Source organism: Tarenaya hassleriana, unplaced genomic scaffold (genome assembly GCF_000463585.1).
Source record: "Tarenaya hassleriana unplaced genomic scaffold, ASM46358v1 Cleome19, whole genome shotgun sequence".
Lineage (NCBI taxonomy): Eukaryota > Viridiplantae > Streptophyta > Magnoliopsida > Brassicales > Cleomaceae > Tarenaya > Tarenaya hassleriana.
In genome coordinates this window covers 2,411,390-2,438,395 of record NW_010965304.1, presented here as the reverse complement: position 1 = coordinate 2,438,395, position 27,006 = coordinate 2,411,390, and the positions used below count along the sequence as shown (strand labels likewise).

The following is a 27,006-nucleotide window of genomic DNA, read 5'->3' as shown; positions in this document are numbered from 1 at the left end:
GCGTGACGGGCTGGCTCGCCACGAACCCGGCCCGTGATGGGCTAGCTCGTTTGACCCGTTTTTTTCTGGACTCAATTATTCTCAGCCCATCTCGGAAGAATATGGGCCGGCTCGCGAACCAACCCGAGACCAGAACCCATTTTACCCCCCTAGTTTCTGAATTGAGAACGGCAAAACATGCAAATTTTCAATTATAGAATACGAATTCTAGAAAATGGGCGGCATGAATGTCGGTCATATCTTATAATAGAACACGTTTGTTATATACATGTATATATATATATTATATTACTATGCTTTTAATCTATAAAATTGATTAAATTATATGATTCGTCCAAAGACAAACTGTTGGTTCTTTCGTGATTGAGTACGAAGAGGAAGTTTGATTGAGGGAACGCATTCCATTTGTAACTTTTCTTGGGTTCTTCTCATTGAAGATGTGATATGCATTGGTGTGACAATTTAATTTGCTTCATACTCTGTTTTATATTCTAACATACAAACTAGAGCGACCAATTTGGTTAATAAACCGTATAAAAATAATACAATCAAAACAAATCTACTACGAAAACCAAATGACTAAAAAACCCGAAATTCGAACTAAATTGAACCGAATAAAAATATAACCGGAAAATTTTTTTTAAAAAAAGAGTTTTTATCAATAAAAACTGTATTTTAAAGAACTGGAATAAAAATAGAAAAAAAAATCAAATAAAACTGATGTGAAATTAAACCAAATTGGACACCCAAATATAAGCATCGTAAAATATCCAAAGTGACAGTCGAAATTGCAGTACAACAACGGTCATGACCTCATAATCTGTTTCTGGAGGATGTGAATCTTCTGTGTTGATGGTTCTGATCGAAGTCCCTCAACATTCTCAAGATACAAAAGCAAGCAATGCAAAAATCCGTCCATTGGAAAAACCCATCAGATTGATAATGTTCTTTCCATGTTCTGCCCAATGAGCCAACTCATGGTATTTTTAGACGAAAGACCGAGCTCTAAACATTGTTTTAATGGTATTTTGTAAAACCTATAGATTATGAGAAAGAAAAACAAACAAGAAAGGTGCTTTGTTTAGTGGTGACACATGCGTGTTTGCTTGGAATATGAATGAATGCATGTTGTAATATGGATACACCTGAATTTTGCGCCAATTCTGACTCAATTTCCACAGCAGAATGTTCGATCGGATCCCATCGGTTCCACCGCCGGAACTCTGCCACATAGCTGGTGCCTGGTGATGCAGAAGGAAAAACCCTATCTGATCAAAGAGGTGCCTTGTGACATTCCCGACTGTTTTCTTATAGAATATCAATTGGTTTCTGAGTTTATTACCTTACCTTGTGCAATTTGTTATGCAAGCCAAGAAGTCATGGATCTGAATCAAGGATTTAGATCTCCTCTTCACCGTCCGAAAGCAAGCAATCCTCTATTTTCTCCCTGAAGGGTGGAAATAAAAATATTTGAAGTTTCTAGTCGATTCTAGGAGGTTTAGATATAAACATCATGATAATTAAGTTCAGGTTCCTGAGTTGACTGGTTCCCTCCAAGCCCACTCGTTGGTTTAACTCACGTATAAATTACAAAACAAGAGAAGTGGATTAATGTGGCAGTGTCCAAATTTACCTTAACAAAGTTTGAGTGTCCGCCTTTTGAAGCTTCTCTTGGGACGTCAACTGCTGTGGTATAAGTGAATAGAACTGCTCGATAGATGCTTGACCATGAGGAAGTATTTGAAACCGGCAACTTGAACAACAAGCAGCATAAAAGACTTCAATATCTTGACAGCCCTCAGATTCACTCAAATTTGACACATCTGATTTATTTAGAGGGCCACAGCAGATGGGGCAGAAGTATTCAGTAGTCATAGCTTCATTGTATTTCAGATTGAATCTCTTTTGACGCCTCCGAGTAGCCAAAGGAACGTTTGAATCATCTATTTCAGGAATTTTATTGAAGTAAAATGGCGTAAGCTTTCCAGCTGTTCGTACGATGGTGCATTCACGAGAAGGGTTTTCTTCCTGCAAAACAAATAAAAAGTAGAGATTAAAGGATTTGAAACTTCCAAATGGGAGCCTTGAGAAACTTGATTAGGATCAGATAAATGAACAAAGCAAACTGTATTTTGACCTCTCTCACATATATATGTAGAATGGCTCTCAGTATCTCACTAGAGGTACAGAGAAGGATACTAAATGTATGAAATCTCAAAAATGAAAATACCCCATTTATGCAATAACCCAGTGACAGGATAGTTGCAGGTTACAGCTCAGCAGAATTGCCCAGGAAGCAGAGGGAAAAAAGAAAACAAAGTGCAAATGGAATATGCATCCGAAAGAAGAAGCCTAAAAGGAGGACTAGGACCTGCAGTAATGCCACAAATGATGACACCAAACCATTGATGCCAGAATGAGGATGACCCAACTTCACAATCTGTAAACTGCACTGCCCAGAATGAGCCAGATGTCTCTTAGTAATGGATACGATACTCTAGAAAACAGCTAATTTTTGGACAAATATCATAAATTGTGAAACAATTGAGAAAGAAAGATGGCACAGGTAACCAGTGTACAAACCTGTCCAGACGGCAAAGTCTGTTTAACTCCTGCGCAACACAGTCACGGAGTGGAAGCACAACAGGTACCTTCCATCTCGCATCAACATGCTGTATATCTGCTGATAGTGAATAACCCCGTCCCTGTCTCAAGTATAAGACAATTAAGCTCCCAACTCCCAAGTTCAGTTAAACAATCGTGGTCAAGACAAAATGTCAAAGCACAGCATATTGAAGTCAAAACTTGAATTTTCACAGAGGTAGAGATAAGCAAAAGAGCTATGGTGCTAACATTGCTAGGAACTAAACTGTCTGAAGAAGTGAAGAACTCATTTTACCAACAAGCTTTGGCTTGGCACTATGCAGCTTATGTTTCAAGCATGGGAATCCATTGCTAATTACACAAATGGAATATGTGTTTAAAAAAAAACGAACCAAAGAAACTAACAGACAATGGAAACTGGAAACCATCAAAAAACACACCTTGACAGTGGCAGAAAGAACATGGGAAGCAATTCTCGATGTGCATGATCCTAGAATTAATCTATTGTAGGCACTCTCAGATGCAACCTGAAAAGATATACCAAACAATGCTTGATATAAAAATCGGAAAGGGTTATGTTTTCACGAATATACTTTCTACAAGAAACAAGAAAACTGTACAGCCAAACCTTCTGCAAACACAGCATCCGGAGATGCAGTAGCAGATCTTCCATTCCTGTATCATCGCTAACAGAATCTAAAAGCTTTTGGAGCCTATCTCGTGCCTCAGCAGAGTCTAACCCGAAAACGCTTTCGATTGGAACAACATGGAGATGCTTTGCAGGTGGAGACAAACTTGAGACCACAGTTCGAATCAACTCAATTGCATCATTGATTTCACCAGAGAGAGTAGGATCAATAGCAGTTTCATCCAGAAACACAACCCCGACACCAAATACAGGCAAAGATCTATCTCTACTCGCCTCATAATTCTTCTGCGCCCTTTTTTGCAGCTCGTGCACAAATTGAAGAGCAACCCTAATATCAAAATCGGCACAATTACACAACCACCCTATGGAAAACATACACATCTACACACGCACCACGACACAATATCACACACACAGATACAGACACGCATACACCCATATATGTATGAGAACGAGACGAAGGGAGAAACCTGGAAGATGGGCCACCAGAGAAAGCGACAAGGACTTTATCGGAAGGAGTGATCATGGCGTGGCAAGTGACGGCGAGCCTGAACTTCCCGAAGACGTTGTTCCTGAAACAATCGGAGCAAAACTTGCCGTCTTCGGAGGCACCATCAGCGAAGAACACGGGTTCATTGCTCTTACACTTGACGCATACGCTCTCCCGAATACTGCCGTCGCCGACCGACGACCCGTCACTCTTGCTTCCATTTTCCGACTTAAGACCGGAGCAACCGGAAGAACAATCTGAGGAATTGCAGGCCATTGGTTCAGGTCTCTTCTCCGGAAAGAGAGAGAGAGAACTGCCTTGGGATGACGGGGAGGGCGGCGGCGAGGAATTTTACCGGCGGATGAGAGTGTTTGGTCGAGAGGAAGAAAAATGGAGGTTAGGGACTATGAGGAAAAGGAAAATCCCGGTTCTCTTCGGTATAGTTCGGTTTGGTTTTGTTAACCAAATATTTTAATCCCAAACCGAAATCGAACACCGAAAACGGGAGTCGGGAGCTATAGTTCGGTTCGCGGAAGACGGAAAACCTACCATTGTGTTTGTGGCCGTAGTTTTTTCTTGTGTGGAGACTTTTGTTTATGTTCCCGGTTAGGCATGACTGTTCAATCAAATGGACAACTATGTTTATGTTCTACCATTTATTACTATTATCACACACACACATACATATATATATATATATATGATAAACTTATTTTAATACGTTTCGCACATTTACATCACATAACAAAATTGGTTGATGTTTTTGCGGAAGAAGACACTTGGAGAAACTAGTCCACATCACGTCAACCACTAAATTTGCGACCCAGTTTCATCTTGGGTATAAACAAATCCTCATAATTCAATTGGAGAGTTTTGGCGATAGAAACAAAAAGAAAAAAACTTTAACTATATAGACTAAGATTAATCAAACCACGTAACCGGCCAATCTCTCTAATAATTTCTATAAGGTACTTGGAAAATACTTATAAGCCACCAGAACAATTCTATAGTTCCCCGTTTTCATTAGTTATTTCACGATTCCACAAACTGAATTCGAATAAAATTGTACAAGTTACATACGGATCTTTCTGTGCAATGTCTGGGGAATCCACTGTTCTGGGTTCTCGGAGAGAAACGTTATTTCCCGGTTCAATAGAGCGGTATCAACCTGAAACATATTGACAGTGCAAGATTCATTTTCTAAGAACACAACCAAAGCTAAACACATGGATCTCCAAAAGAATAGGCATAATCAGCCAAGTCTAAATCAGAAGAAAAAAAAAATAGAAATGAAGATTACAGAGATCGTAGTCACAGTTTAGTTGCAGGGTCCAACTATGAAACACCAAGAAAGTCCAACAATGCCGATGACCTGAAAGCCAAAGAACATCAAGAACGCCGCAAAGAAAACAAAATGGTAAATAAACGTTAACTCGTTGTTCTTGGCCGATGTTGTGCATGAGAAATTAGGATTTAGCACTTTTAGAATGGCGCAGTATTATGCTGTTATTGCACATTGGAAAAGTCGTTGAACTTTCAGAATGCATAAGAAAAAAAATTAACAGAATACATGGAAAAGATTGTGATATTCCACCTCTACCAGTTCAAAGAGTAGAATTGGAATTTGTAGAGCAAAAACTCACGGAAATTAGGAGCATCGACAAGTTTATTGCTTCACCATTCCTGTCTGCTGCTCTGGATGTTTTGTTTGTTGATGGTTTCTGCTGAATAGCCAAACATAAAACACAAAAGCAGCTCGTCATCCACTATAGAAATGATTCCTTGATTTGTTATGACAAAAAAATTACATTAGAAGAGAAAAACCATATGAATAGAAGATCTATACCTCAGAATCGTTTGGCTTGAGACTTTGTCCGTGCTTTAACAATCGGCCATTGTCTCGACGTGGTACTTTGGGCTCAACTTCAAAACTAATGACATTTCGAGGATGTCCTAACGAAAGATATGATACGTCATTAGTTTTGAAGTTTCTGAAATCCTTGGGAAGTCCAGAATGGCTAACGAAACATAATTAAACAAGAGTCCTAACGAAACAAAGGATTTCAGAAACTCAATGGCTAAAATCAAGTATGCGAATGAAGTAATCAACCTGAAATTTCTGGTTCTTCTAGCAGGATGCTAAATATCTCATGACCTGCAAAACTGTATGCTAGAAAAAGATAGATCTTTCCACCCTGCAAGGTCATACGATCCAAAAATGGATACGATCAAAGTTCTTCTACTGTATCTTTCTTTTCTCAATAGGTTCTTGAAAGATATGATACGTATATATTGAAGAAAGTTAAAGTAACCACAGGGATTCAAATCTCATCCCTATAAACACATACATACATATGTGTACAGACAATTGTTTCGTTGTTTCCAGAAGATTACAAAATTCTTAAAAGAATGGATGCTTTAAGATGCAAGATCACGACTCATATCTGCCTACGAAACCTCGGAGGAGACAATGATATGTCAGGAGTATAGAAACTGTGATTTAGTTCAAGATCACCAATGTTGCATGCCACACATGATATACATATGAAGTAGCCATGTATGCCACACATGATATACTTATGCAGTAGCTGCAATGAACAAGTCACCATCCAATTCTTGCATCTAGTGATCTATGAAAGATATATCAGTACCTTGTGAACAAAATCCATGGATAACTTGCCAATCCTGAGGATGCTGTAAAATAACATCCTGAATATGCCGTAACCTTTAAATGCCTGTAAAGTCATAAGATAGGAAACAGCAGAAGAGAATGGGAACACAAGGTCAGAGATCCTTACACATGTGGCATTTGTTTTCTTGTTACATATGCCAAGAAGTAGCTTTGACCATTTTGAGAGCGAAAGATCAACATATAATAACAATGAGACAGTTTTCTAATCAAACTAGAATTTCGTAAAGATCAGAAACTTTAATCCTTAGCCTCAGAATTGTTTCAGTAAGTGCACCACAGTTACCCAAGATAAAGATTAAGAAGCTAACCTCGGCTACTATTCTCGAGGATACCTGTATCCATTCTTTGCCTTTATCATGTCCCTTTGAGATCTGATTTCCAGATGGGATCTACAATTTGAGGGAAAAGTGAGGTTCAGAAAGCTGCTATGCAAAAATATACGTGGAGAACAGTGCTGAAGGAAGGTATCAAGCCTAACATAATTATGAGGTCAGACTCAGAATAACTAACAGATTAAGAGAGTAGCAGTTATCAACCAATGATAAGGCAAGCCTAACACAATATTTTTCATCTCTTTCAAGTTAGTCGTGCTTTCACGAAAAAAAAAATTGTTAAGTTTATGCGGAGAGAATCACATCAATATTTTGACTAGATGCATGAGAATAAACAGACATCCAAATGTATATTTATACCTTTCACGATCAGCCAATGAAGGAAGGAAGGTTATGGGTCATGCACAGGAAAAGGTGAAGGCCAAAGGTGGGAATAAGTAAATTACCAAAGGAAAACAAAACATGCATGACAAGAGAAAATACTAGGTGATAACCAACCGTATCATTGAAGTAAAGCGGGAGGATTCCGCACTTTGTCACTCTGCAGCAATCTAACGGATTGTCATCCGAATCAACCACGGAGAACTCAAATGAGACTTCGTGGAGAATCTGAGAAAAGCTGAACAACCGTTTACTTCCATTAGCCGCATCAAATATTAAAGAAAAGTCATAGCCAACGAACAGATGATCCCCTTCTACCAGCATGAATTCACCCTTATGTCCACTGCAGCCCCTCAAGTAGCAAACTATATCAAACGAATCAAACTTCTTGGTGTGGAAGTGGCATTGACATTTGACACTGAAACCATTATCACCATGGTAGCTTTGGAAGTCCACAACAGCACAAATAGCAAAACCCACAAACAGACTAGGAACATTTGACTGTTTATCAGTTTGAAAATTCATGCTAATTTGAAAACCGACACATTGGAATTCGAACCATTCTGGGACTCCATTTCCTGGAAAACAAAAGCTTGTTGAAGGCTTGTCTTGGTAAGACAAAGAGAGAAGTGTAGCCCAGGTGAAAAATCTAAAATGTCCTTGGACATCAAGCCTAGAGCGTCTATGAATGGCACTGAGAATACGGAGCATCATGGTATAAGGGCTTTTCCCTGGCTCAGGCTCTTCATTTAAGAGACCATGATACAATCCTTGTAGTGCTTCACTATAGTCTTTATATTCATGCATCCTATTGAACAAGTACCTGATTTGTTCTGAACGCATCCACGTAAACGGAGATGTCTTGGTTATCAAATTTAACATAAAGCTCGAAAGGGACATCCATGCATGAAGTCTGAGTTCAGCTTGTTGTGCGATTATGTTCTGCGCATCTTGACCAAGTTTGTGGCAGTTTGCAAACACAAAGGTCTCCACATAGTTTAAGGGGTAAATCTGAATGTTAAATCTTTTGTTGCCCGATATTGTTTCAAGGGCTGTGCAGTTGCTTGCATCTAATTTTCTTATTCCACCTGGAAGCTGTGGTAAGGATTGAAGCCTCTCACAATTAGTCAGATCAAGACTTCGTAGATCATTAAATTCCTTAATGCTCGGAGGTATCCTTTCAAAATTGTTTCGGCTGAGGTCAAGCTCCATCAAGGACGACAATTGAGTCAAAGTTTCAGGAAATTCTGACAATCCACAGTCACTTAGATGTAGAATCCTCAGAGAAAGCAAGCTTTCCAATAGCAATGCTATAACATGACCATTACATCTATTTGCTCTCAACATCCTCATCGAGTTTAGATTACTTGAGCACTTCGGCAAGTTCTCAAGTTTTGTACATCCAGAGAGATTTAGATCTTTGAGGGACTCCAAACTGCAAAATCCATCTGGAAGGCTAACAAGACTCTTGCAGTTTCCAAGGTCTAGTGAAGAAAGCACATGTAATTGATCGATTGATGAAGGAAGCTCTTTGATGGCAGTTCCATTTAAAGAGAGACAACTTAAAGCATCCATTCTCTCAAGGATTTCTGGGAATGAATCAAAGTCTGAACAGCCAGACAGATTGAGCTCTCGAAGAGACTTTAAATGGCAGATACAGCTCGGAAGACTTGCGAGGCTTCTGCAGTTCTGCAGATCCAGGAAAACCAGTTTTCCAAGGACGATGATGGATGCTGGGATCTCATTTATTGCAGTTCCGTTCAAAATCAATGTTTTCAAACTCCTAGAGATCTCTGGAAAAGTTGTGATACTTGAGCAGCCGGACATATTCAGATATTCCAGTGATTCTAACTCATAATCGATACTCGGAACCTTCTTGAGCTTATTGCAGTTTCCCAGATCTAATTTGACGAGTTGAGTGAAGTTCCTAATGGTCAGAGGAAGCTCTTCCACTGCAGTAGCTTCCAAGAGTAACTCCTTTAAGTCCCATGAAATCTCTGGAAATTCAGCCAGATTTGAGCACCCTGATAGGTCCAAAAACTTAAGTTGTTTTAGCTTACAACTAACGCTAGAGAGTTCATCAAGATTTCTGCAGGCCCGGAGACTGATACACTCAAGTGCTGCGGATCCCGAGAGGTCTGGGATGCCCTTGAGATCTGTCGAATAGCTCAGGTCAATCCTCCTAAGATTCCTTACATCCTGTAATACCAAGACGAGAATAAATGTTTGTGTGCATATATTCATAATATCTAGAGAGACACATACACGTAAATCCATATTTTTCCGCATTTAAAACTCCATACCTTCGTGCAATCCCAAAGTTGCTCAAGACTACTGTACTTCATCGAGAGTTCAACGAGGTTCTCAGGACAAAACTTTGGCGGTAATGATTTCAAAGAATAGCTGTGCCAATGGAGATATGTAAGCTTGTCGGACAGAAATTCAAGGCCTTCAGGAAGGTCTAGTTTACAATTGCCTTGTGAGCTTTCTGTATCGTAAATTTTAAGAAACCTAAGATTACACATCGTTGAAAATGCCTGAGGGCTCAACTGCATCTTTTTTGCTTGAGACAAATTCAAAAATATGCATTCGATAGCTTCAGTTCCCTGACAACAGAAGAGAACATTACTTTCTATTTCAATGTAATGTATTACAAGTAACATTGCTGTCAGTTAGATCTCAAACATCAAGAGTTGCTGGACAAATGTCAGCCACACGAGCGTCAGCTGCAAAATAAACATTATACATATGCATTCTTACATGCAAACCAAAGTTCTAATCCCAAGGATTTACCTTATCTTTTGTTAATACTTCAAAGATGTCATCTTGACTCCACAACCTACTCCGTCTTCCAGGCTCTCGAGGAGCTTCTCGGCGAACTATTTCTTTACCCATGTCTTGTATCAGATCATGCATCTGAAGCTTATTTTGTGAAACTGTAACCAATGACTTGTCAATAAGTGCTCTTATCCCAATATCTGCAGCAAAACCACAACCATCGAGCATATTTGTGACAAAACTTTTATCTTCTCCTTTGAAGAAACAAGAAATATCAAGGAAAATCTCCTTCTCTTCCTCATTCAGATCCTCATAACTTATTTGCAATATACGCTGAATTTCTATATCAGGTAACTTCTGAAGTCTATAGAGTGCACTTTCCCACTCCTTTATACTTTTCTGACATAGAAAAGATCCCAAGACCTTAAGAGCTAAAGGATTTCGGTTTGCATATAGTAGAACCCTCTTACCCATATGCAAATGATCATTAGAAGGAACAGTTTCTTTCAAGGCACACCGAAAGAATAGCTCTAGTGCATAACTATCAGCTAATCCTTTTACCTCATAAATCACATCAACCCCATGCTTAAGCACATCCTTGTCTCGTGTGGTAATAATAATTCTGCTTCCTGGACGAAAGTAATTAACGTCCTTAATCAGAAACTCTAGCTGTCTCAAGCTGCTCACATCATCAAGAACTATGAGAACTCTTGTACGGCAGAGTTTGTCTCTAAGAAACCTTTGTCCAATTTCAGGGGTGGAAACAATTATATCCTGCTGGTCAAAGATCTGGCAAAGCAGTTCACTTCTTAAGCTAAAAATCCCCCGTCGTTCAGATTCTTCTCTAACGTTTGCTAGGAAGCAGCAACCTTCAAATCGACTACAGATGTGATTAAAAATGGCTCCAGCAATTGTAGTCTTCCCAATGCCAGCCATTCCCCATATTCCCACACACCGAATGTCATCCTTTCCATTACCTAGTAAGTTCAACACTTCTTCAATCAGGGTTTCTACCCCAATCAAATCGTCTTTACCTCCCCTCTTAAGACCATTAAGGTGCTTCAGAATGCAAGTTACAACCTCCTTAACTAGTTCAGATTCAGGCCTGGCAATAAAATCCCAAATCAAAACTCTAATGATGCCAAAGGAGAGGAGAACTGAAGGAAGTAAATCCATTGTATCCTTGGAGAATAAATCATGAAAAATTGTATCCTACACTTGAGATTATTCTTGATCTCCAGTATCATCATTTCTCAGAAGAATAATTTGCAGAAACCCGTAATTTCCAGGCAAAAGTGTCAAGCAATAAAATCTTTCACAAATCCCTCCTATCCAAAAACAATATTTGTGCAATATAGAAACGGGAAAACGACTAGAAAATTGCATAAACGAGAATCAGATTTCGTCATGCTCATTCAGCCTTACATTTTTTTATCCATAACCGTCAAAAGACAAACCCACCTTCCTGGTGAAGCAACTTTAAGTTTACCTACGAAACAAGACTAGATATGATCTATGTTTTTACCTTATGACAGTGGAATCGAATCCGGACAGATTCGCAGCCTCCGTCAGAGCAGCTCTCCACCGCTTCACCCTCGCCGCAGCCGCCGGAGACCTCCTCCTGTAATACTCCTCATGTGCAGCGAACGCCGCCGAGTAGCTCCCTGTCTGTCGTCGGACATCTGTCGGGTCAATGTCGAAGAAGACAGGCAACACAATCTGCCCATTCTTCTTCCTGCATTCGAGAATCTTCACGAGCTCGTCCAAACACCACCTGGAAGACGCGTAATCCCTAGAGAAAACCACGACGGCGATCCTCGATACCTCGATTGCTTCCACCAGCGCCGGTGAAATCTCCTCACCTTTGCGGAGTTTATCGTTGTCGAGAAACGTCTCGATCTTATCGCGGCGGAGAGCGGCGGCGAGGTGGCTCGTGAAGCTCACGCGTGTGTCCTCACCGCGGAAACTGATGAACACGTCGTACTTGGTCGGCTTCGAAGAGGGAGAAAACAAGGGAGACGAAGAAGAAGCTCTAATCGAGCGTTTCGATGGCGGAAAAGTGGTGAGTGAAGGGCTCCTGTGGAACCGGGCGATGGAACGAGTAGAGATGGGAGAAGGCGAAGAGGTTCGTCGCGAAAAGAGCTTCTTCGGAGGTTGTGAAGGACGAAGCCGAAGAAGCTTCCGGCATGGCGGGAGAGTGAGGAAACAGCTGGAATCTGCTGTGAACATTTGTATAACCTCTGCTTCGATCCTTTCATGAAAGCTATGGAGAGAAGAAAATTCTCTGCAGATGAAGGGCACACTCCTCTCCAAGGCAGGAAGAGTCAGAGAATCAGGTTTTTCGATTTTTTTAATGAAGACTTGTCACTTTACACAAAGGGACAAAAAAGTTAGTATGGAAAAAGAAAAGAGATTCTAACAGGAAAAATAAAAACAAAATAATTGAATCTGGATGGTTTGGATTAGAGTTAGATATAAATAAACTTTCATCCGCCTATCTGATCTATATTGATGTTTAAATTTCGAACCGTTGGGAATAACTATAACCTAAATTAAATTCGAATCACCCGTCCTGATCCGGTGGTAGACGTATGAGATGGTCAGCTCGAAGCGATCCTTCATGGTGCCCGATGCTAACCCGCAGGAAGGTACAAGGATACATAATTGCAGCAAAACTGATTTAGGAATCTTATTAGATGGAGTATTATCCAAAATACATGATTGCATATTCAAAATGACAGAATGATCGTGCGTTGACCATCGTTAACGTTAAATTTATAATGATCTCACTAAATCACCATAGTAATTCTTTATAATAATCACACTAAATCACTATAATAATTATTGTATATCATACTAATTATTTGATTAAACCATCGTTAAATATAAATTTAACGTTATGATAGTATTATTTCAGTAACATGGTTACATATAAAAACATATACGTGCACAAATAGTTGTAACAATAGGAGGATATTTTGGATAGAAACGCGATTAGATGTAACTAGGTGAAAGATCCAAACCACTCAATTCACAAAAAAAAAAAAAAAAAGAATTTGACTCGGAATGAAATTAATAAAAAATAACCGAAAGAAAATCGATTTTTTTTTGCGTGGGTAAAGATTCCCACTTTATGATGGAATTTGACAAGTTTTCATATGAACACTATCTTTTGGGGAATATCAAATCTTCACATCAAATTATAACTAAAGCAATAATCAGAAACCTTACATTTGCGTCTTAAAATGGTCTCAAGATATGGCGTCACAATCTTGAATCTTCTTCATCCTCAGCTCCTCCTCTATCCAATGATGTTGGAACTCTCTCATGCAAAAATATTAGTAAGTTGGAACGGATTGATCGACCCGGAGAGAGTACGCATTTATTCCTCCGGCTACATTGTACACTCTCTTGAATCCCTGAGGACAAAACACCATAATCAGAAGATGATCAGTAAAGGCTGTTTTGGATACATATAGACACGCATATATGTGTGTGTGTATATATATACACGTATACATATGTTTACAAAAGCTTCTACCTGACTCTGCAACCAATTTGCAACCTGCATGGACCGCATGCCGCCCTTACACTGCAGAGCCGTTCCGGAGAAACATAAAAACAGGTCAAACACTCAACGGCCCGAGAAAGACGGCAATCAGATGCGTGCAAAAAGCGTACCATTACGTATGTATCCTTGTGAGGATCGAGCTTTGAAGTAATGTCCGGAGCCCAGTTCCCGAATTGGCGGAGTGGAAACGCTTTGAAACCGGGCAAGGACGCAATGGCTCTGAGAACAGAAACATATATATAGTTTTCAAAATGGACCAGCAAAAAAAAACGTCCTTTTATTAATGCCTCGCCGCTGTTTCTAAGGGTAAAAAATTATGAAATGACAATGACAAAGGTTCTCTTCATCACTACAGGACCGAACTTAAAAATCTCGTAACGATTTTGCCATGCGCTGCAGAAGATTTAGAGACTAGTGCTAGAATAATACATGGCCGATTTCATGTGAATCAGACTTTTCTATGCTTAGAAATGAAAGAAGTCTGCATATAATCAACATTGTGTCCATAAATTGAACACATGATGTTCAATTTTTTGTTGCCGAAGGCACTAAACACCATGAACAGCAAAACCCCGACGAGCAATGAGGAGAGGGAATAAGGAACATACATCTCATCAGGTTCTCTGACGTCGATTAATTGAGCCTCGTCCATGAACGCCGGGTCTTGCATTTTGGAATGCAACTCCTCCACCCCTACCTCTTTTAACCCTTCCCTGTTACCACAAATCTTTTAGAGGTTACATCTTAAAAAAAAATAAACTCAATGCTGAAGCATTAACAAATGACAATTTCTTTTTTCTTTTTCTTTTTTTCCCTGATGGAATGTTAATGTAACAAGTATCAATTTCAGAATACCTCTCAGATAAAACTTGCAACAAATGCCATCCAAATTGGGTTTTACACCTAACAACTTGATTCAAAGGCGTTTCAAACGCAGCCTCCTCAAACTCAGGTACCTGAAATGATTTACAGTAGCTTATCCCAGTCCTAGTTGTACAAGGAACCAGAAGAAAATTCTACTATGACAAAGTTCATATCCTGAAAATTCCTCCCATCTTCATGTCGATATTGGTTCACATTCGTCGAGAACTCTCCAGTTTAGATTACATGGTAGGTTCTTATCTACAATGTCAAGATATAGTAGAAACACCAAATCATATGGATATGAACAATTACATGCCACAACAACATGAAGTTCAAACCCGTAGCTCGAGGGGGCAAGACAAAAAAAAAGGAACATGAAGGGAAAGGATTATAGATTTTGGAAGAACTGCATACCATTTGACCCACTCTCACCCATCCAAGCATACCTCCTTCCTTTTTAGATGGGCAGATAGAGTACTCGGCAGCAAGATCACCCATATCCTCTCCTTCACACCACAAAAATTAACAAGCACAACAACAAAAACACCATAAATAATCTTCAACACAGATAAAAGGAATGGAGGTGACGGAGTGAAAACATTAACTATACCACCATCTCACTGGGTATCTGTGATCAAATGAATCGAACACCCAACTATGAAAATGATATAACTTTATATAAACAACTTACCCTGAATGCTAAAGTAACGAAACACACCTTCCCAAGAAGAGCAAAAGAACAATGTAGACACCGGTATATAGTGAAGCATACAGATATTTTACAGACTTACCACATTGTCACTCAGAAGAGCTATTTTTATCTAGAGTTTGCCGGATTATAGAATCTTTCAGGCATAACTATACTGAACTTCAACTTGATTTCATTTCACTCTAGATACATAATGAATCATCCTGAAATCCTCTAGTCTATATGGATCAACATTGAATGAACAAGTAAGCCGAAAAGATATTCAGAAAACATAAAAAGGGGATAAGAAGGAAATCGGACCAGCTAAGATTCTTTGTTGAATTTCGGTCAGGAGCTCAAGATCATCACCCTTCACAAGCAAGTGCTGCACCATAACCTCTCTACCGGAAGTACCCCGACCGCTCTCACTGCTATACGAAGCTGCCACAAGAAAGATACACAACCCTAAACCTCAGAAATTACCAAAAATTAAGACAGCGATCAAAGATGCAGACATAATTATTCAGCAAACAGAAGGGTAATTCCACATGGGTGATATGAAAATCCATCAAGAATAAAGAGTAGCACAGAAGAAGATTTGAAATATGAACAAAGATTTCAAGAAGCAAATTGAGTCCGAGAGCGTCCAAAAATCAAACTTTGAAGAAGAATTAGCCGTTTAAGAAATGGGTTTGCCTAAAATCTGAACATAACAGCATCATTCATCAGAAGTAACAAGTACGGGGAAGACGGTTCTTAACGGATGAACAAAGATGGAGAGCGCCAAGGAAACAAACCCATCGATTTGGGATGCGAAATTTTCGAAACCCTAGAGGAGAACGAGGAGGGAATGCGTGGTCGGAGAAAGGAGATAGGTTTGCGAAGAAACGGAGAAGAAGACGACGAGAAGCGACGGAGAAAAGAAGGGGAAGCGAAAGAGAGAGACGGCAAAAGGGATAGTCTGAGAGCGTTGGAGAGAGTCGCCACCGGAGAAGTTGCCGCCGAGAGATTTCCAGTTACTCTCAACATAATCGATAACCTGAGAGAATCGGTCCAATTCTTTCCTGTGTTCTTGGGTCGAATATAAAGATGCCAACTTTATGTTTCGGATAATTCTCAATTTCTTGGGACATGCAAAACACAATCGGGTCAATTTCATTTCACATGCGATTTCACTAAACCGGACCAATCAACCGGTTTTTATGTCGGTTTTGGAAAAACTACAGCAATCTGGTGATGGGGCCACTCTTCACAGAACCGAAACCAATCAGCCTCTATTCAAACAAACGCATAACCAATAGTTCCTCCAATACCAGCAGAGCTGAACTGATTGAGGAAAGATTCGTGATCGAGTTTCATCAAGAGCCTAGCTAAACCTAAACCGAATCCAAAACCAAATCAAATATATAATCGACTGGTACCAAATAAATCAAACCGATCAAATACCGTACCAAACCAGGTCTAACAAATCCACAGTTTCGTGTTACCGAATATCTGGAACTAGGGGTGGGCATTTCGGGAATTGGTTCGGATTTGGAATGGAAATGCATCGGTTCGGTTTTTTTGGTTTATAAAAATAGGTACCAATCGGTTTTTATATTCGGTTCTTTTCGGTTCGGTTCCGATTTTTTATTAAAAAAATATATTTTTTTAAAAAAATTTCATTTTTGGAATTTTTTTAACGTTTGGTTCGGTTCGGTTCCAAAAAATTCGGTTTTCTAAAAATTCGGTTTGGTTCGGTTCGATTCCAAAAAATTCGGTCTCCCTCTCTGAAAGTGTTGCATTGAAGAAATTTCTTTGTATTCAAAGTTCTCCGAGGGAGAATCTTTTGAATTTGTCATGAGAATCTATTGTCGGAAACATCTAAATTGAAATATTTTGAGAATTCGTTAATGGACCAAATAAATAGAAGATCCAAATTAATTATGTATTCCATGTTAATGGAAAATAGCATGGGACAAGTCATGTACGCATAGGTATCTATTTCATCGACTTTCGATTATATTTTTGGTTCAACTATTTTGTATTCGATTTTTTTATATAAATTGATTTTTATATCAATTTTGTTGAATTTCGTTCGGATTTAGTTTTCAACGAACTAAACATTTATTCTCTAAAAGATTCATTTTCGTTTTTTTTACATTTTAATCGGATTCGGATTTCACTTTTGTATTTATTTATTATACATTATTCTATTACATTATATTAGTTGAATATCCGATTAAAATATCCACAAGCGTCTCCGACACGAACGACGTGCCTCTCGATTGGGACAATGTCGTTTACCTGTAATTACCGGTCCCGAAGCCCCAGGCGAAGATATAATATGTAAAAGATGCCAATTCGTATGTACCAATCGAAGTCGACAAGGAAGTTGGGAACTAACCCTTTCTGACCTGTTACCGTCTCTCTCGGTAAACCATCAACATAGTTTTATTTTATAAACTGATTACTTAGGAAGTTTGAATGAAACCCATCATCGACAGAGTAACCGACATAGCGGTGTTATATGTTTAATTATTTGATTAAGTATCATAACCCAAAGTAAATTGATTACAAACTCGCTAATCATATATTTTATGATTAGTTTATTTTATTAAATATTCCTGATTAAACGTAGTGTATTTGATTTTCAGTAATTTATTTATATAAAGTAAATGCGTTTGAAAATAGAAAAGTTTGACATTTGAAAATAAAATCTCGAAATATTTAGACAAACAAAAAAAACGAGATTGTATTGGCAATATAGTTTTGGTATACAAAAAACAACAAAATATATACTAAAATAATAGATTTTAAATTTTATAATTATATTTGGTAATCTACGCATCTAAGTTATATGACATACTGATTAGGACAAAAAATAGAAATATTAATGTCATTCTATCCTTACTTGCACCAAACCAAATAAATCCATTGAATGTTTGGTTTGACCAACATTTAAGACAAAATAAAATGAATAGATCGGCCATCAATATCACTATTAAGATTTGACGAAATATTAAATTGTTAATAATTTTTAAATTTAAATTAGACGTGGCAGTTAAACATACATAAATAGACGAGGCAGCTAACAAGTGGTAACTAAGTATGGACATTTCTATTCTTGGTTTTCGCTTCTTGTCTACATTTTTTTAAATTATATCTGTTTTATTTTATATTTACTATTTATTTTAATATATTCGAAATTAATTCAAATTCCAATTTTCATTTTTTATGAAATAAAAATCATTTATTGAATATTTTTTAGTTAGATACTTTATAGTATATGAAAGAGACTGGTGGATGTGCGCATTTACATTTGCATCCGTTTCAACAACAACAATGACTTAGTGACAGATATAAAGATAAGCGTATCTTTTAACACATTTTTTATAAAAATATTAGGACTTAATGAAGTTAGTGTTGTGATTAGAGATTAATCGCAGGACCTAATCAGGATTAGTCAAAAGCAAGTGGAGCATGAGGATTATGCTTTTATGTTGTGACGTGGCGCTGTCACATTGGTCAGAGAAACATAGCACACTACGGTTTCCTCACCGGACCTGACCCGTGACTTCTCCGACACTCATAGCCCATCCCCTCTCTCTCTCTCTCTCCAAAAGTGGGTGTAAACTGTAAAGCAAAGTTTCTCATTTCTATCTCTCTAGCAAAATCCCACACAGAAGCAGGAGAATATCCCTTGAGTCGCGGGAAAAAGAGGGAAAACGGGAGAAAATTGATTGCGGGTTTTCTTTGCAGGGTGTAATGCTTCAATGTTTTTGAAGAAAATGATTGGAAGTGGAGAGAGGAGAGAGAGAGAGTAGCTTGGTTTGGTGATTGTTGTTTGTAGGTTGTCGTTAGTTGTCTTGTTCTTCCCTTTTGCGTATCGAAGAGGAAAACCCTAGTTTTGGGTCTTCTGGATCAAGCTGGATCCTGCTTTGAGGTTGAATCTGTGATTATGCATTTGGGGTAATGGAGGCTTCTGTAGCGGCTTTGGAACGGCCACGAGGTGGAGCTTCGAATACGGTAATGGAGTTTCTGAGCTACATTAGTTTTGGTTTATTTCTTTATTTTTTCTGGCTGGTCGCCGAGAAAGTGCAGTGATAATGGCAGAGAGATCAAATTGGATCCCATGTGAGTGCAGATCGCAAAATGTTGAGCAACTTGGGAATGTGCTGACGAGTTGTGGCGTAGTGGAACTGGAATTGTTCCAGGATTCACTGTCTTCAAATCTCGGTCCGAGCGTACTGAGAGAATGGAAAAGCTTGGAAATTATTTTCACTAAAAAATTAATCTCTTTGTTGTATAGAGTTAATCTGCATTATGGTTGACATTGGGAATTTCATATTGCATGGGCTTGACTTGTTGCGAAATTCGATCTTATGAGGACTTATATGTAGTGGTCATTCAGTCCCAGAAGCCTATATCATCATGTTGGAAGACTAGTGTTATAATCGATATGACATGATTTATGGGAATGGTGTTGGGTACATTTCCAACACATCAAAGAGCAGCTAAGTTGATGGAGAGCTGCTTTTCTTAGTGATTTGTCGGAAGAAATTAGATGAGGCCGTGGGATGCAGATGTGTAATGTAGTTAGAGATTAGTGATTCCACAGAACACTTTTGGTCGAAATAACAAAGTATGCATATTTCAGTGTCTGACGGGATATCAAGCCGCTCAATATTTAATGTCTTTGATATAAGCTACATAATGGAGATATATTTCGAGCCTTTTGTTGATTTTGCCCGGTCATTAGTTTATATCGGTTTTCTCCTTTTTGAAACATATATTTGATTCCTGAGACTGATGGTGATTACTAATGTTATCTAATCCATGTATGTTCTGTCTGACAGGTTTTTAAGAGTGGTCCGCTCTTTATATCCTCAAAAGGTAACCTGCACGGCCTTTTGGTTTGTCTGATCTGCCTACTCTCTGTTAACTCACCAGGCTCCATCATTTTGGTTCGGTTATTAATTTGAAGATGAAATTACTTCCTTGTAGCAGTTGTGTCCTCCAAGACTATGAACTGATTGCTTTCGACATTTTGCTCCACAGGACTGGGCTGGAAGTCTTGGAAGAAGCGCTGGTTCATCCTCACACGCACTTCTTTGGTCTTCTTCAAAAATGACCCTGTCAGTATCCGCTATCACTTTGCATATTTGCAAACACTATTAAGATGCACTCCTTTGAAATCTTGATTTTTTTCACATTAGCTTCCGATAAAGATAGGAATATTGATGATCTTTAGAAATCACGTAACCCGGTGGGGTGTATCAGATGTAAGGTAGATACGTTAAGAAATCATGAGATTGGAGTTGTCTAATTAGTTGGGAAAGTTATTCTGTTGTGTATAAGTTCCCTTTATTTTTCTCATTGTATCAGATGAACAATATGTTCAATGACCTTCTATCACTTGTATTGTAACCTTAGTTACTTTACATGGTATATGAGCGGTGCTTGTTACTTAAAACAACACCTTTTCTTAAATACATATAAAAGAATGCTTAGAGATCCATTATTCCATTTGTGTTTCGTGCTGTTAGTTATCTTATCCTAAGCCAGTGTTATTGACCCACCAAATATAATTTATCCATGTATTGACAAGGGTCTGCAGTTGCCTACCTTTTAATGTTAGGTGTTATTATAATAATGGTGACTAACTAATGTACTATCTAAAATGTTTTGCAGAGTGCATTACCACAAAAGGGTGGTGAAGTTAACTTAACTCTGGGAGGCATTGACTTGAACAATTCTGGGAGGTATGTAGGTTCCTACTAGTTGGTTAGAACAAAATCCATGGTGTATTGCTCACAAACATTCTTGTTTTCAGTGTTGTGGTGAGAGAGGATAAAAAATTGTTGACAGTGTTGTTTCCTGATGGGCGTGATGGGAGAGCTTTCACTCTCAAGGTACTTAAGCATCCACATAATAGTCTACTCTTCTTATATGGTATGGATGGCTATTTGCAGCACGGTCCAGATACTGTGTTGTCTGCTTCCTAGTAGTCCTATAAGATGGCCCTTGTATGGTTTTAATTTCTCTTTTCATTACCAATCTGGATCATGTAGGCTGAGACATCAGAAGATTTGTATGAGTGGAAGACTGCTCTTGAGCAAGCCCTCACACAGGCTCCTAATGCAGCGCTTGTCATGGGCCAGAATGGAATATTCCGGGCTGAAACAAATGAGGCTCTGGAGGGGTCTTTTCATCAATGTTTGTTCTAACCCATCTTACTGCTTTTATAATCACTAATTTACTTTCCCACGTCTATGAATTTTGCCCATCGTATTAGCGGTTTCTGTCACTTAGGGAGGGACAAGCGCAATGTTAAATCCTTGGTTGTTGGAAGGCCAATCTTGCTTGCTCTCGAAGATATTGATGGAAGTCCCTCGTTTCTCGAGAAAGCTCTCCAGTTCCTTGAGAAGTATGGTAAGTTTCTTGGCTATCATTGTGCTTTGTGGTTTGCACGTTATTTTATCATAAGGTTTTGCTCGATACATGACCTTTTTGCTTCCAAAGAGAACCCATGGCATCTTTTTACTGTTTTCCTGTTGTGGAGAGTATCTTTCAGTGCATACTGCATAGATTCTCTGCATATGAAAGAAAGGAGGTCAGTAAAAAAAAATTAATTAATCAAAAGTCCAATTGATCACCACGTCTGTATTGTAAATACGAATGATCCAGCCAAAGTAATAGGAATTGCTATTTTTCTGGGTTCTTGGTATCTCATTGCCCAAGTGCAAAGTTTCTTGTAACGTACTAACGTTAAGTAACATATGGATTTTCCTTTCTTTGGAAATGCGTTTAGTTGTATAACTGCTGCTTTCTTTTGGGTCTCGGTCTTCTCTGTCCCATAGGAACTAATGTCGAAGGAATTTTAAGACAATCTGCTGATGTTGAGGAAGTGGAACGAAGAGTTGAAGAATATGAACAAGGTATATATCCTCCACTAATTGTTCTTTCTCAATAAATTCTTTCTCAATAAATTTAAGTAAATCATGTTGGGCTTATGTCTTGTGTGATATTTTACACATCCTAGGTAACTTTTATATGTGCACTTTCCAATGAACTTTTCAACTTATTTCCTTCTTTCTCCAAATAATTTCCCTAGGCAAAACAGAGTTCAGTCCTGATGAGGATCCACATGTTATTGGAGACTGTATTAAGGTAGTTTCTTCCTGTCTACGGTGTAATGTTTAATTGGAGTATTGGTATGTTTAGCCAAATTTACTTATCTGCAGCATGTCCTGAGGGAATTGCCTTCTTCTCCAGTTCCAGCATCATGTTGCACTGCTCTGCTGGAAGCTTACAGTGAGTTCCTTCTCTCTGCTACTTCCTTTCCAACAGACTATTTGTATAAATGTACATGTATGTGTACATATATTTTAGTCTCATAAGTACTTCTGTGTAGTTAACATCTTTGCTGGCTATTTTGTTGGATCAGAAATAGATTCTACGGAAGCTCGGATTACTTCATTACGCTCCGCTGTAGTGGAAACATTTCCTGAGCCTAATAGACGTCTACTACAAAGGTATGTTCCAGATACTCTTGTGGCTTATTGTTTTGCCAACATTTCCTGTGGTAAAAGATTCAAAAAATTCAGTGGATGCTGAGTACAATTTAGCCAGTTGATTATTGGCAAACTTGAAACAACTTGACAGATGCTTAGTCAAAGTTTTATCTACCAGATGAGATCAATTCGGCTTTCATGAGTAAGGTTTGTTGAGAGTCCTTGATCAGATATCTCAGGAACACTTATGTTTAGCTTGATATTATACTTCACAGGATTTTAAAGATGATGCATACTATCTCATCTCATTCTCGTGAGAATCGAATGACCCCATCTGCTGTAGCTGCCTGCATGTCTCCCTTGCTCCTTCGTCCTCTGCTAGCTGGTGAATGTGATTTAGAAGATGAATTTGATGCTGGTGAAGATAATTCTGCTCAGCTTCTTGCTGCTGCCAATGCTGCTAATAATGCTCAAGCCATCATTACAATTCTTTTGGAGGAGTATGACAACATATTCGATGTAGGTTGCTTTCAGATCATTAGAATTTCGACTGAATTCCGTCGATGTTGCATGTCATATTTGTTTATCTGTGATCTTTCAGGAAGAGAATACACGAAGATGTTCAATTTCTACCGATTCACATATCGGAAACAGTGGCCCTGATGATTCAAGTGATGATGGAAACTTAGATGTGAAAGATAGTGGGTGTCACAAGGGTGAGAATGAAGTGGACCCAGTAACAGATGATGATAATGAAAGGGCACTCAGTGGAAAAATGAGTGAGAGCAGTGGTTACGCTGGTAGCGATCTCTACGATTACAAGGTATATTCTCAGCTATTGGCTGTTGTATCCTTATGTCTGTGTTGGTTGATCTTGTTTGGGTATTGTCCCAAATGCTAGAATTATACTTTTATTTATTTCTTAATTCTATGTACATTCTTTGTAGGGATTTGTTGCTGATGAATCCGATGTTGAATCACCAAGAGACATTAGTGGTCCAATTGGGACTTCATATCGTCCATGTCATGGGAAATTAGCTAGAGAAAATGAAGGAAATAGTGGTCCAGCTAAAGAAAGAGAAAACTCTTGTCTCTCACTTGTTGATGAGTCTAATCACTCACCAGGGAAGTTTTCAGCATCACACTCTCCTGGGAAGTCTCTGGCTGCTTGTGGACTTGAATCATCAAGTGGGAAACCCACAACTAAGGCTACCGGCTCTTCTGTCAAGACGAAGCGAACACCATTCTGGGGTCGGGGCAATGTAAGTGTTCACTTATTTTGAATGAACAGGTATTTTTTTTATGCAGCTGGTTTGAACCATGGTATCGCTTGCAGTAACTTGTGTTGACGAGGTTTATAATAAAATGTTGTCTCGTTACTGTAACTGTTATGATCTAACTTAAAGATACAAGAGAGCATAGGTCAGTTATGTTTTCTTTATAATCTTTGTTGTATGTATTTCTTGGCACAGGCCAAAAAGACGCCCTCAAATGGATCGTTTGATTCTTCAGGAGAAGACGAGTAAGACTTTCGCTCTTGAGCATATCCATCATCTCTTAATATATCTATGTAGATTCATTTTTCTGGCTGCCACTCACATTAGGCAGAAGCAAAAATTAATTAGGTGATTTTGTTCTTGTTGTTGTTGTTTTTGTCTCAAATGGTTCATCAATTGCGTGTAGGGTTGCTATACAAAGGCTTGAGATCACAAAGAATGAACTGCGGCAACGAATTGCTAAGGAGGTAACAGGGTCTGCTGCTGAAAATTTTGAGATATATGCTGGCTTTAAGTTAACAGTGTTGTCAATTATATGTTATAGGCAAGAGGGAATGTGATATTACAGGCCAGCTTGGAGAGAAGGAAACAAGCATTGCACGAACGACGCTTGGCACTTGAACAAGATGTATAACCTTTTTCTTCTTACCTAATCGATGTTTATTTTTCTATTCTGCATATTTTTTTGTTAGATGCAGTAGGAATTTCTTATCTTTGAAACACTTGTATAGGTGTCAAGATTACAAGAGCAGCTGCAAGCCGAGAGAGATCTCCGAGCTGCATTAGAGGTTGGTTTGAGCATGTCTTCTGGACATTTTAGCCCACATGGTGTGGATTCTAAAGTAAGTATTCATTTTGAGGAATCAAGCCTCGTGCTTCTTGAGTTCAAAATTCTAGCTGTCATAAAGAGCTAATGGCCAATATTAATGGTGAAGACAAGGGCTGAGCTTGAGGAGATTGCTCTGGCCGAAGCTGATGTGGTCCGGTTGAAGCAGAAGGTTGCGGAATTACACCATCAGCTTAACCAGCAACGTCAGAATCACCTTGGATCCCTCTCGGATGTACTTGATAATAATAATCAGTATCTCCAGAGTCAAAATCCTCAAATGTGAGTTGTTTTACTTTGAGTTGTTACCTGTTTCTTAATCTCATTGGAGATCCTATTATTCAGTTATACAGTATATCAGATTAGCTTATTAACAATTGATCAAAAATTGTCTACACATGAGATGATTATATTAATCATTCTTATTAACAATTGATCAAAAATTGTCTACACATGAGATGATTATATTAATCATTTGTGTGGCATTTCTCTTAATGCACCAAAATGTGATTAGTTTTACATCCATTTGTTGCTTCTAAAACTGTCACTTGTTTCTGCAGGAGGTTTCTTCAGCAAGATTTTGATTCCACCCTTGCCTTTGTAAATAATGGAAGAAAACAAAGAAACGAGGTATTTCTTGTTAATCTTTTCACTATTTGTTTTTGTTTTAGTTCGCATTAAACTGTAATTGTCCAAAATGATGTAAACCCGCAGGAGGGTTTGATAGAGACAGAGTGGAGAAATAGTAGAGCGGCAGGATCTGCAGCTGTTGGCCATAACATACAATCATCTCATCAACAAGTACCAGAATCAATGAGCATGATTGACACTGGGAACAATGAAGTATCCTTGAATGTGCCTGTGGACAAGTTGTCAGCCATAGATTCCCCATCCGTTCCTTCCACTTCAAGAGCAGTAGATGTAAGATCTTTTCCTCTTACTCCTATTGGTTCTCTAATTCTCTTGATCAATTTCTTAGCTAATCCTCATTAGATAGAAGTAAAATACTTGAGGATGAGTTTAGATCGCATTAGATAGTCAAGATTGTCGAGCAGCTCTATGCTTGACCTTAAGCCTGGTTAGTTTAAGTTGTACAGTTGCAGAAGATAATGGCAGCCAAGTCGTGCATGGTCGGTTCCTGTCCTTGCAAATCAGAGCTGACGGTTCTGAGAAACATGAGAGGACAAACTCTTACACATGGTTTGAGATGTAGTTCTAAGTACAACTTAGCAAATGAGTTGCTCTTCATTTTTCCTTCACCTAACAACATGCCGTACTGACCACGGGGTTTGGAACAACATGAGTAGAAAAAGAGGCTTTGGAATAGTAAGAATAGAGCTCCAAGTAGGTAAAGAAGAAGAAAGTCTTACCCATTTTTTTGGCTTTTCTAACTTCATTGGACAAAAAACCGAAATGATTGAACCTTTTTGAGGTAGTTATTCATTGCTGAGTAACACTTTTTGAATTGAACCAGAGTCTGCCTTTCTCTGCAACAATGTCCAGGATCATGTTCTGAGTGATGCTTAAATCTTATAGTCAATTTTATCAATTATTTCATCTGAGCACATTAACTTCAATGTTTAATCATGACGGTTTTGCAGATGATGGAATACCCGAGACTTCCATCCGCAACACTGGTAGAGTTGACAACACGTCTGGATTTCTTCAAGGAACGACGGTCACAGCTCATGGAGCAGCTCCAGAAACTTGACCTCAACTACGAGTTATCCTCCAAAGACTTCATTCGCAGACCGTCTTCTCCACCTTGGAACTAACCGGGCAAAACTACTTCATAGCATCCATCTATTGCCATGGTGGATTCAGGCAGCTTTCTCTGTTCTGTATATCCTTTTGATGATCCAGTATATATTTTTCTCTTCTCTTGTGCTTCATCTTCCCTGTTCTAGACTCCCTCACGAAACCCGGAAAATCCTCTTCCTCTTTTCACCCTGGAGGTAGAAAATGGAAACAAAAAAGAAAAGACGGAGATGCGTTCCGGGGGAGGCATGACCAGATTCTTTTCGTCCTTTTTGTTTAGCCATCATTTTGTGTACATAAATCTCATCTTCAAACCACGGAATTGCATTTTGTGTGTGAGAATGGTTATGCTTGCAAGTATTTTACGTTTCAACTCAGCCCTATTTTTGTCTACTGCAATAAGGAAATTAGTGTGCGTAAAGTGTTCTGATTTAATTTCAACCTGAAATCCAATCCATTAGCTAAGTGAAGCTTGATCAAGAAGATGATCTTTCCATCAATTTTTTGAATTGTCCCCCCAAAGAAAAACATCACAAGTTCTCGACAGCTTCTAAAGCTTTTATTAAATCTTGGAGTAAGTGTGATCTCTATCAATCACCT

The 27,006-nt window shown here is 38.7% G+C and overlaps 4 protein-coding genes across 10 annotated transcripts; 1 reads left to right on the top strand and 3 right to left on the bottom strand.

Annotated features, from left to right (window-relative positions):
• Positions 1–723: 723 nt before the first annotated feature.
• On the bottom strand, positions 724–4,210 carry LOC104811196 (cytoplasmic tRNA 2-thiolation protein 2). Of its 4 annotated transcripts, none has more exons than XM_010537830.2 (8): positions 3,724–4,210; positions 3,233–3,581; positions 3,045–3,131; positions 2,584–2,705; positions 2,372–2,447; positions 1,634–2,028; positions 1,343–1,447; positions 724–1,268 (listed from the first exon to the last, which is right to left on the bottom strand). In XM_010537830.2, the coding sequence occupies exons 1-7, from the start codon at positions 4,017–4,019 to the stop codon at positions 1,399–1,401; spliced, it is 1,374 nt and encodes a 457-aa protein (XP_010536132.1). In that variant the 5' UTR covers positions 4,020–4,210; the 3' UTR covers positions 724–1,268; positions 1,343–1,398. The 4 variants fall into 4 exon arrangements, with proteins under 4 accessions (XP_010536132.1, XP_010536131.1, XP_010536129.1 ...); XM_010537829.2 differs by having other exon boundaries at positions 1,348–1,447; XM_010537827.2 differs by having other exon boundaries at positions 724–1,241; positions 3,724–4,205.
• A 412-nt stretch (positions 4,211–4,622) lies between these two features.
• LOC104811195 (disease resistance protein TAO1-like) lies at positions 4,623–12,265 on the bottom strand. 3 transcript variants are annotated; one of them, XM_010537826.1, is made up of 12 exons: positions 11,452–12,265; positions 9,942–11,031; positions 9,452–9,754; positions 7,972–9,347; positions 7,266–7,386; positions 6,744–6,824; positions 6,395–6,478; positions 5,854–5,938; positions 5,590–5,696; positions 5,387–5,467; positions 5,044–5,115; positions 4,623–4,911 (listed from the first exon to the last, which is right to left on the bottom strand). In XM_010537826.1, the coding sequence occupies exons 1-11, from the start codon at positions 12,153–12,155 to the stop codon at positions 5,062–5,064; spliced, it is 4,086 nt and encodes a 1,361-aa protein (XP_010536128.1). In that variant the 5' UTR covers positions 12,156–12,265; the 3' UTR covers positions 4,623–4,911; positions 5,044–5,061. The 3 variants fall into 3 exon arrangements, with proteins under 3 accessions (XP_010536128.1, XP_010536126.1, XP_010536127.1); XM_010537824.1 differs by having other exon boundaries at positions 7,266–9,347; XM_010537825.1 differs by having other exon boundaries at positions 5,387–5,464; positions 7,266–9,347.
• A 744-nt stretch (positions 12,266–13,009) lies between these two features.
• LOC104811194 (rhodanese-like/PpiC domain-containing protein 12, chloroplastic) lies at positions 13,010–16,127 on the bottom strand. Of its 2 annotated transcripts, none has more exons than XM_010537821.1 (8): positions 15,811–16,127; positions 15,371–15,490; positions 14,776–14,867; positions 14,353–14,453; positions 14,106–14,210; positions 13,608–13,716; positions 13,468–13,518; positions 13,010–13,345 (listed from the first exon to the last, which is right to left on the bottom strand). In XM_010537821.1, the coding sequence occupies exons 1-8, from the start codon at positions 16,076–16,078 to the stop codon at positions 13,265–13,267; spliced, it is 927 nt and encodes a 308-aa protein (XP_010536123.1). In that variant the 5' UTR covers positions 16,079–16,127; the 3' UTR covers positions 13,010–13,264. The 2 variants fall into 2 exon arrangements, with proteins under 2 accessions (XP_010536123.1, XP_010536124.1); XM_010537822.1 differs by having other exon boundaries at positions 15,847–16,127.
• Positions 16,128–18,610: 2,483 nt separating this feature from the next.
• LOC104811193 (rho GTPase-activating protein 7-like) lies at positions 18,611–26,783 on the top strand. The gene is made up of 22 exons (XM_010537820.2): positions 18,611–19,057; positions 19,888–19,924; positions 20,090–20,166; positions 20,723–20,793; positions 20,865–20,943; positions 21,103–21,247; positions 21,344–21,463; positions 21,892–21,969; positions 22,146–22,201; positions 22,276–22,345; positions 22,479–22,566; positions 22,821–23,064; positions 23,147–23,368; positions 23,493–23,807; positions 24,018–24,067; positions 24,229–24,289; positions 24,367–24,450; positions 24,554–24,664; positions 24,758–24,930; positions 25,209–25,278; positions 25,363–25,569; positions 26,250–26,783. The coding sequence occupies exons 1-22, from the start codon at positions 19,004–19,006 to the stop codon at positions 26,421–26,423; spliced, it is 2,586 nt and encodes an 861-aa protein (XP_010536122.1). The 5' UTR covers positions 18,611–19,003; the 3' UTR covers positions 26,424–26,783.
• The last annotated feature ends 223 nt before the right edge of the window (positions 26,784–27,006 follow it).

Excerpts from the sequence above, each read along its gene's own strand:
- LOC104811196 (XM_010537830.2), bottom strand. The coding sequence starts at position 4,019 with ATGGCCTGCAATTCCTCAGATTGTTCTTCCGGTTGCTCCGGTCTTAAG. Across the intron at positions 2,706-3,044 it reads TTCTTTCTGCCACTGTCAAG|GGACGGGGTTATTCACTATC; the intron begins GTGTGTTTTTTG and ends TACTTGAGACAG. Across the intron at positions 2,029-2,371 it reads CATTTGTGGCATTACTGCAG|GAAGAAAACCCTTCTCGTGA; the intron begins GTCCTAGTCCTC and ends TTTGTTTTGCAG.
- LOC104811195 (XM_010537824.1), bottom strand. The coding sequence starts at position 12,155 with ATGTTCACAGCAGATTCCAGCTGTTTCCTCACTCTCCCGCCATGCCGG. Across the intron at positions 5,939-6,394 it reads CCATGGATTTTGTTCACAAG|GGTGGAAAGATCTATCTTTT; the intron begins GTACTGATATAT and ends ATGACCTTGCAG. Across the intron at positions 5,468-5,589 it reads TCAAGCCAAACGATTCTGAG|CAGAAACCATCAACAAACAA; the intron begins GTATAGATCTTC and ends TTGGCTATTCAG.
- LOC104811194 (XM_010537821.1), bottom strand. The coding sequence starts at position 16,078 with ATGTTGAGAGTAACTGGAAATCTCTCGGCGGCAACTTCTCCGGTGGCG. Across the intron at positions 14,454-14,775 it reads GGGTGAGAGTGGGTCAAATG|GTACCTGAGTTTGAGGAGGC; the intron begins GTATGCAGTTCT and ends AAATCATTTCAG. Across the intron at positions 13,717-14,105 it reads GTCAGAGAACCTGATGAGAT|AGCCATTGCGTCCTTGCCCG; the intron begins GTATGTTCCTTA and ends TTCTGTTCTCAG.
- LOC104811193 (XM_010537820.2), top strand. The coding sequence starts at position 19,004 with ATGGAGGCTTCTGTAGCGGCTTTGGAACGGCCACGAGGTGGAGCTTCG. Across the intron at positions 22,202-22,275 it reads TTATTGGAGACTGTATTAAG|CATGTCCTGAGGGAATTGCC; the intron begins GTAGTTTCTTCC and ends ACTTATCTGCAG. Across the intron at positions 24,290-24,366 it reads GGCAACGAATTGCTAAGGAG|GCAAGAGGGAATGTGATATT; the intron begins GTAACAGGGTCT and ends TATATGTTATAG.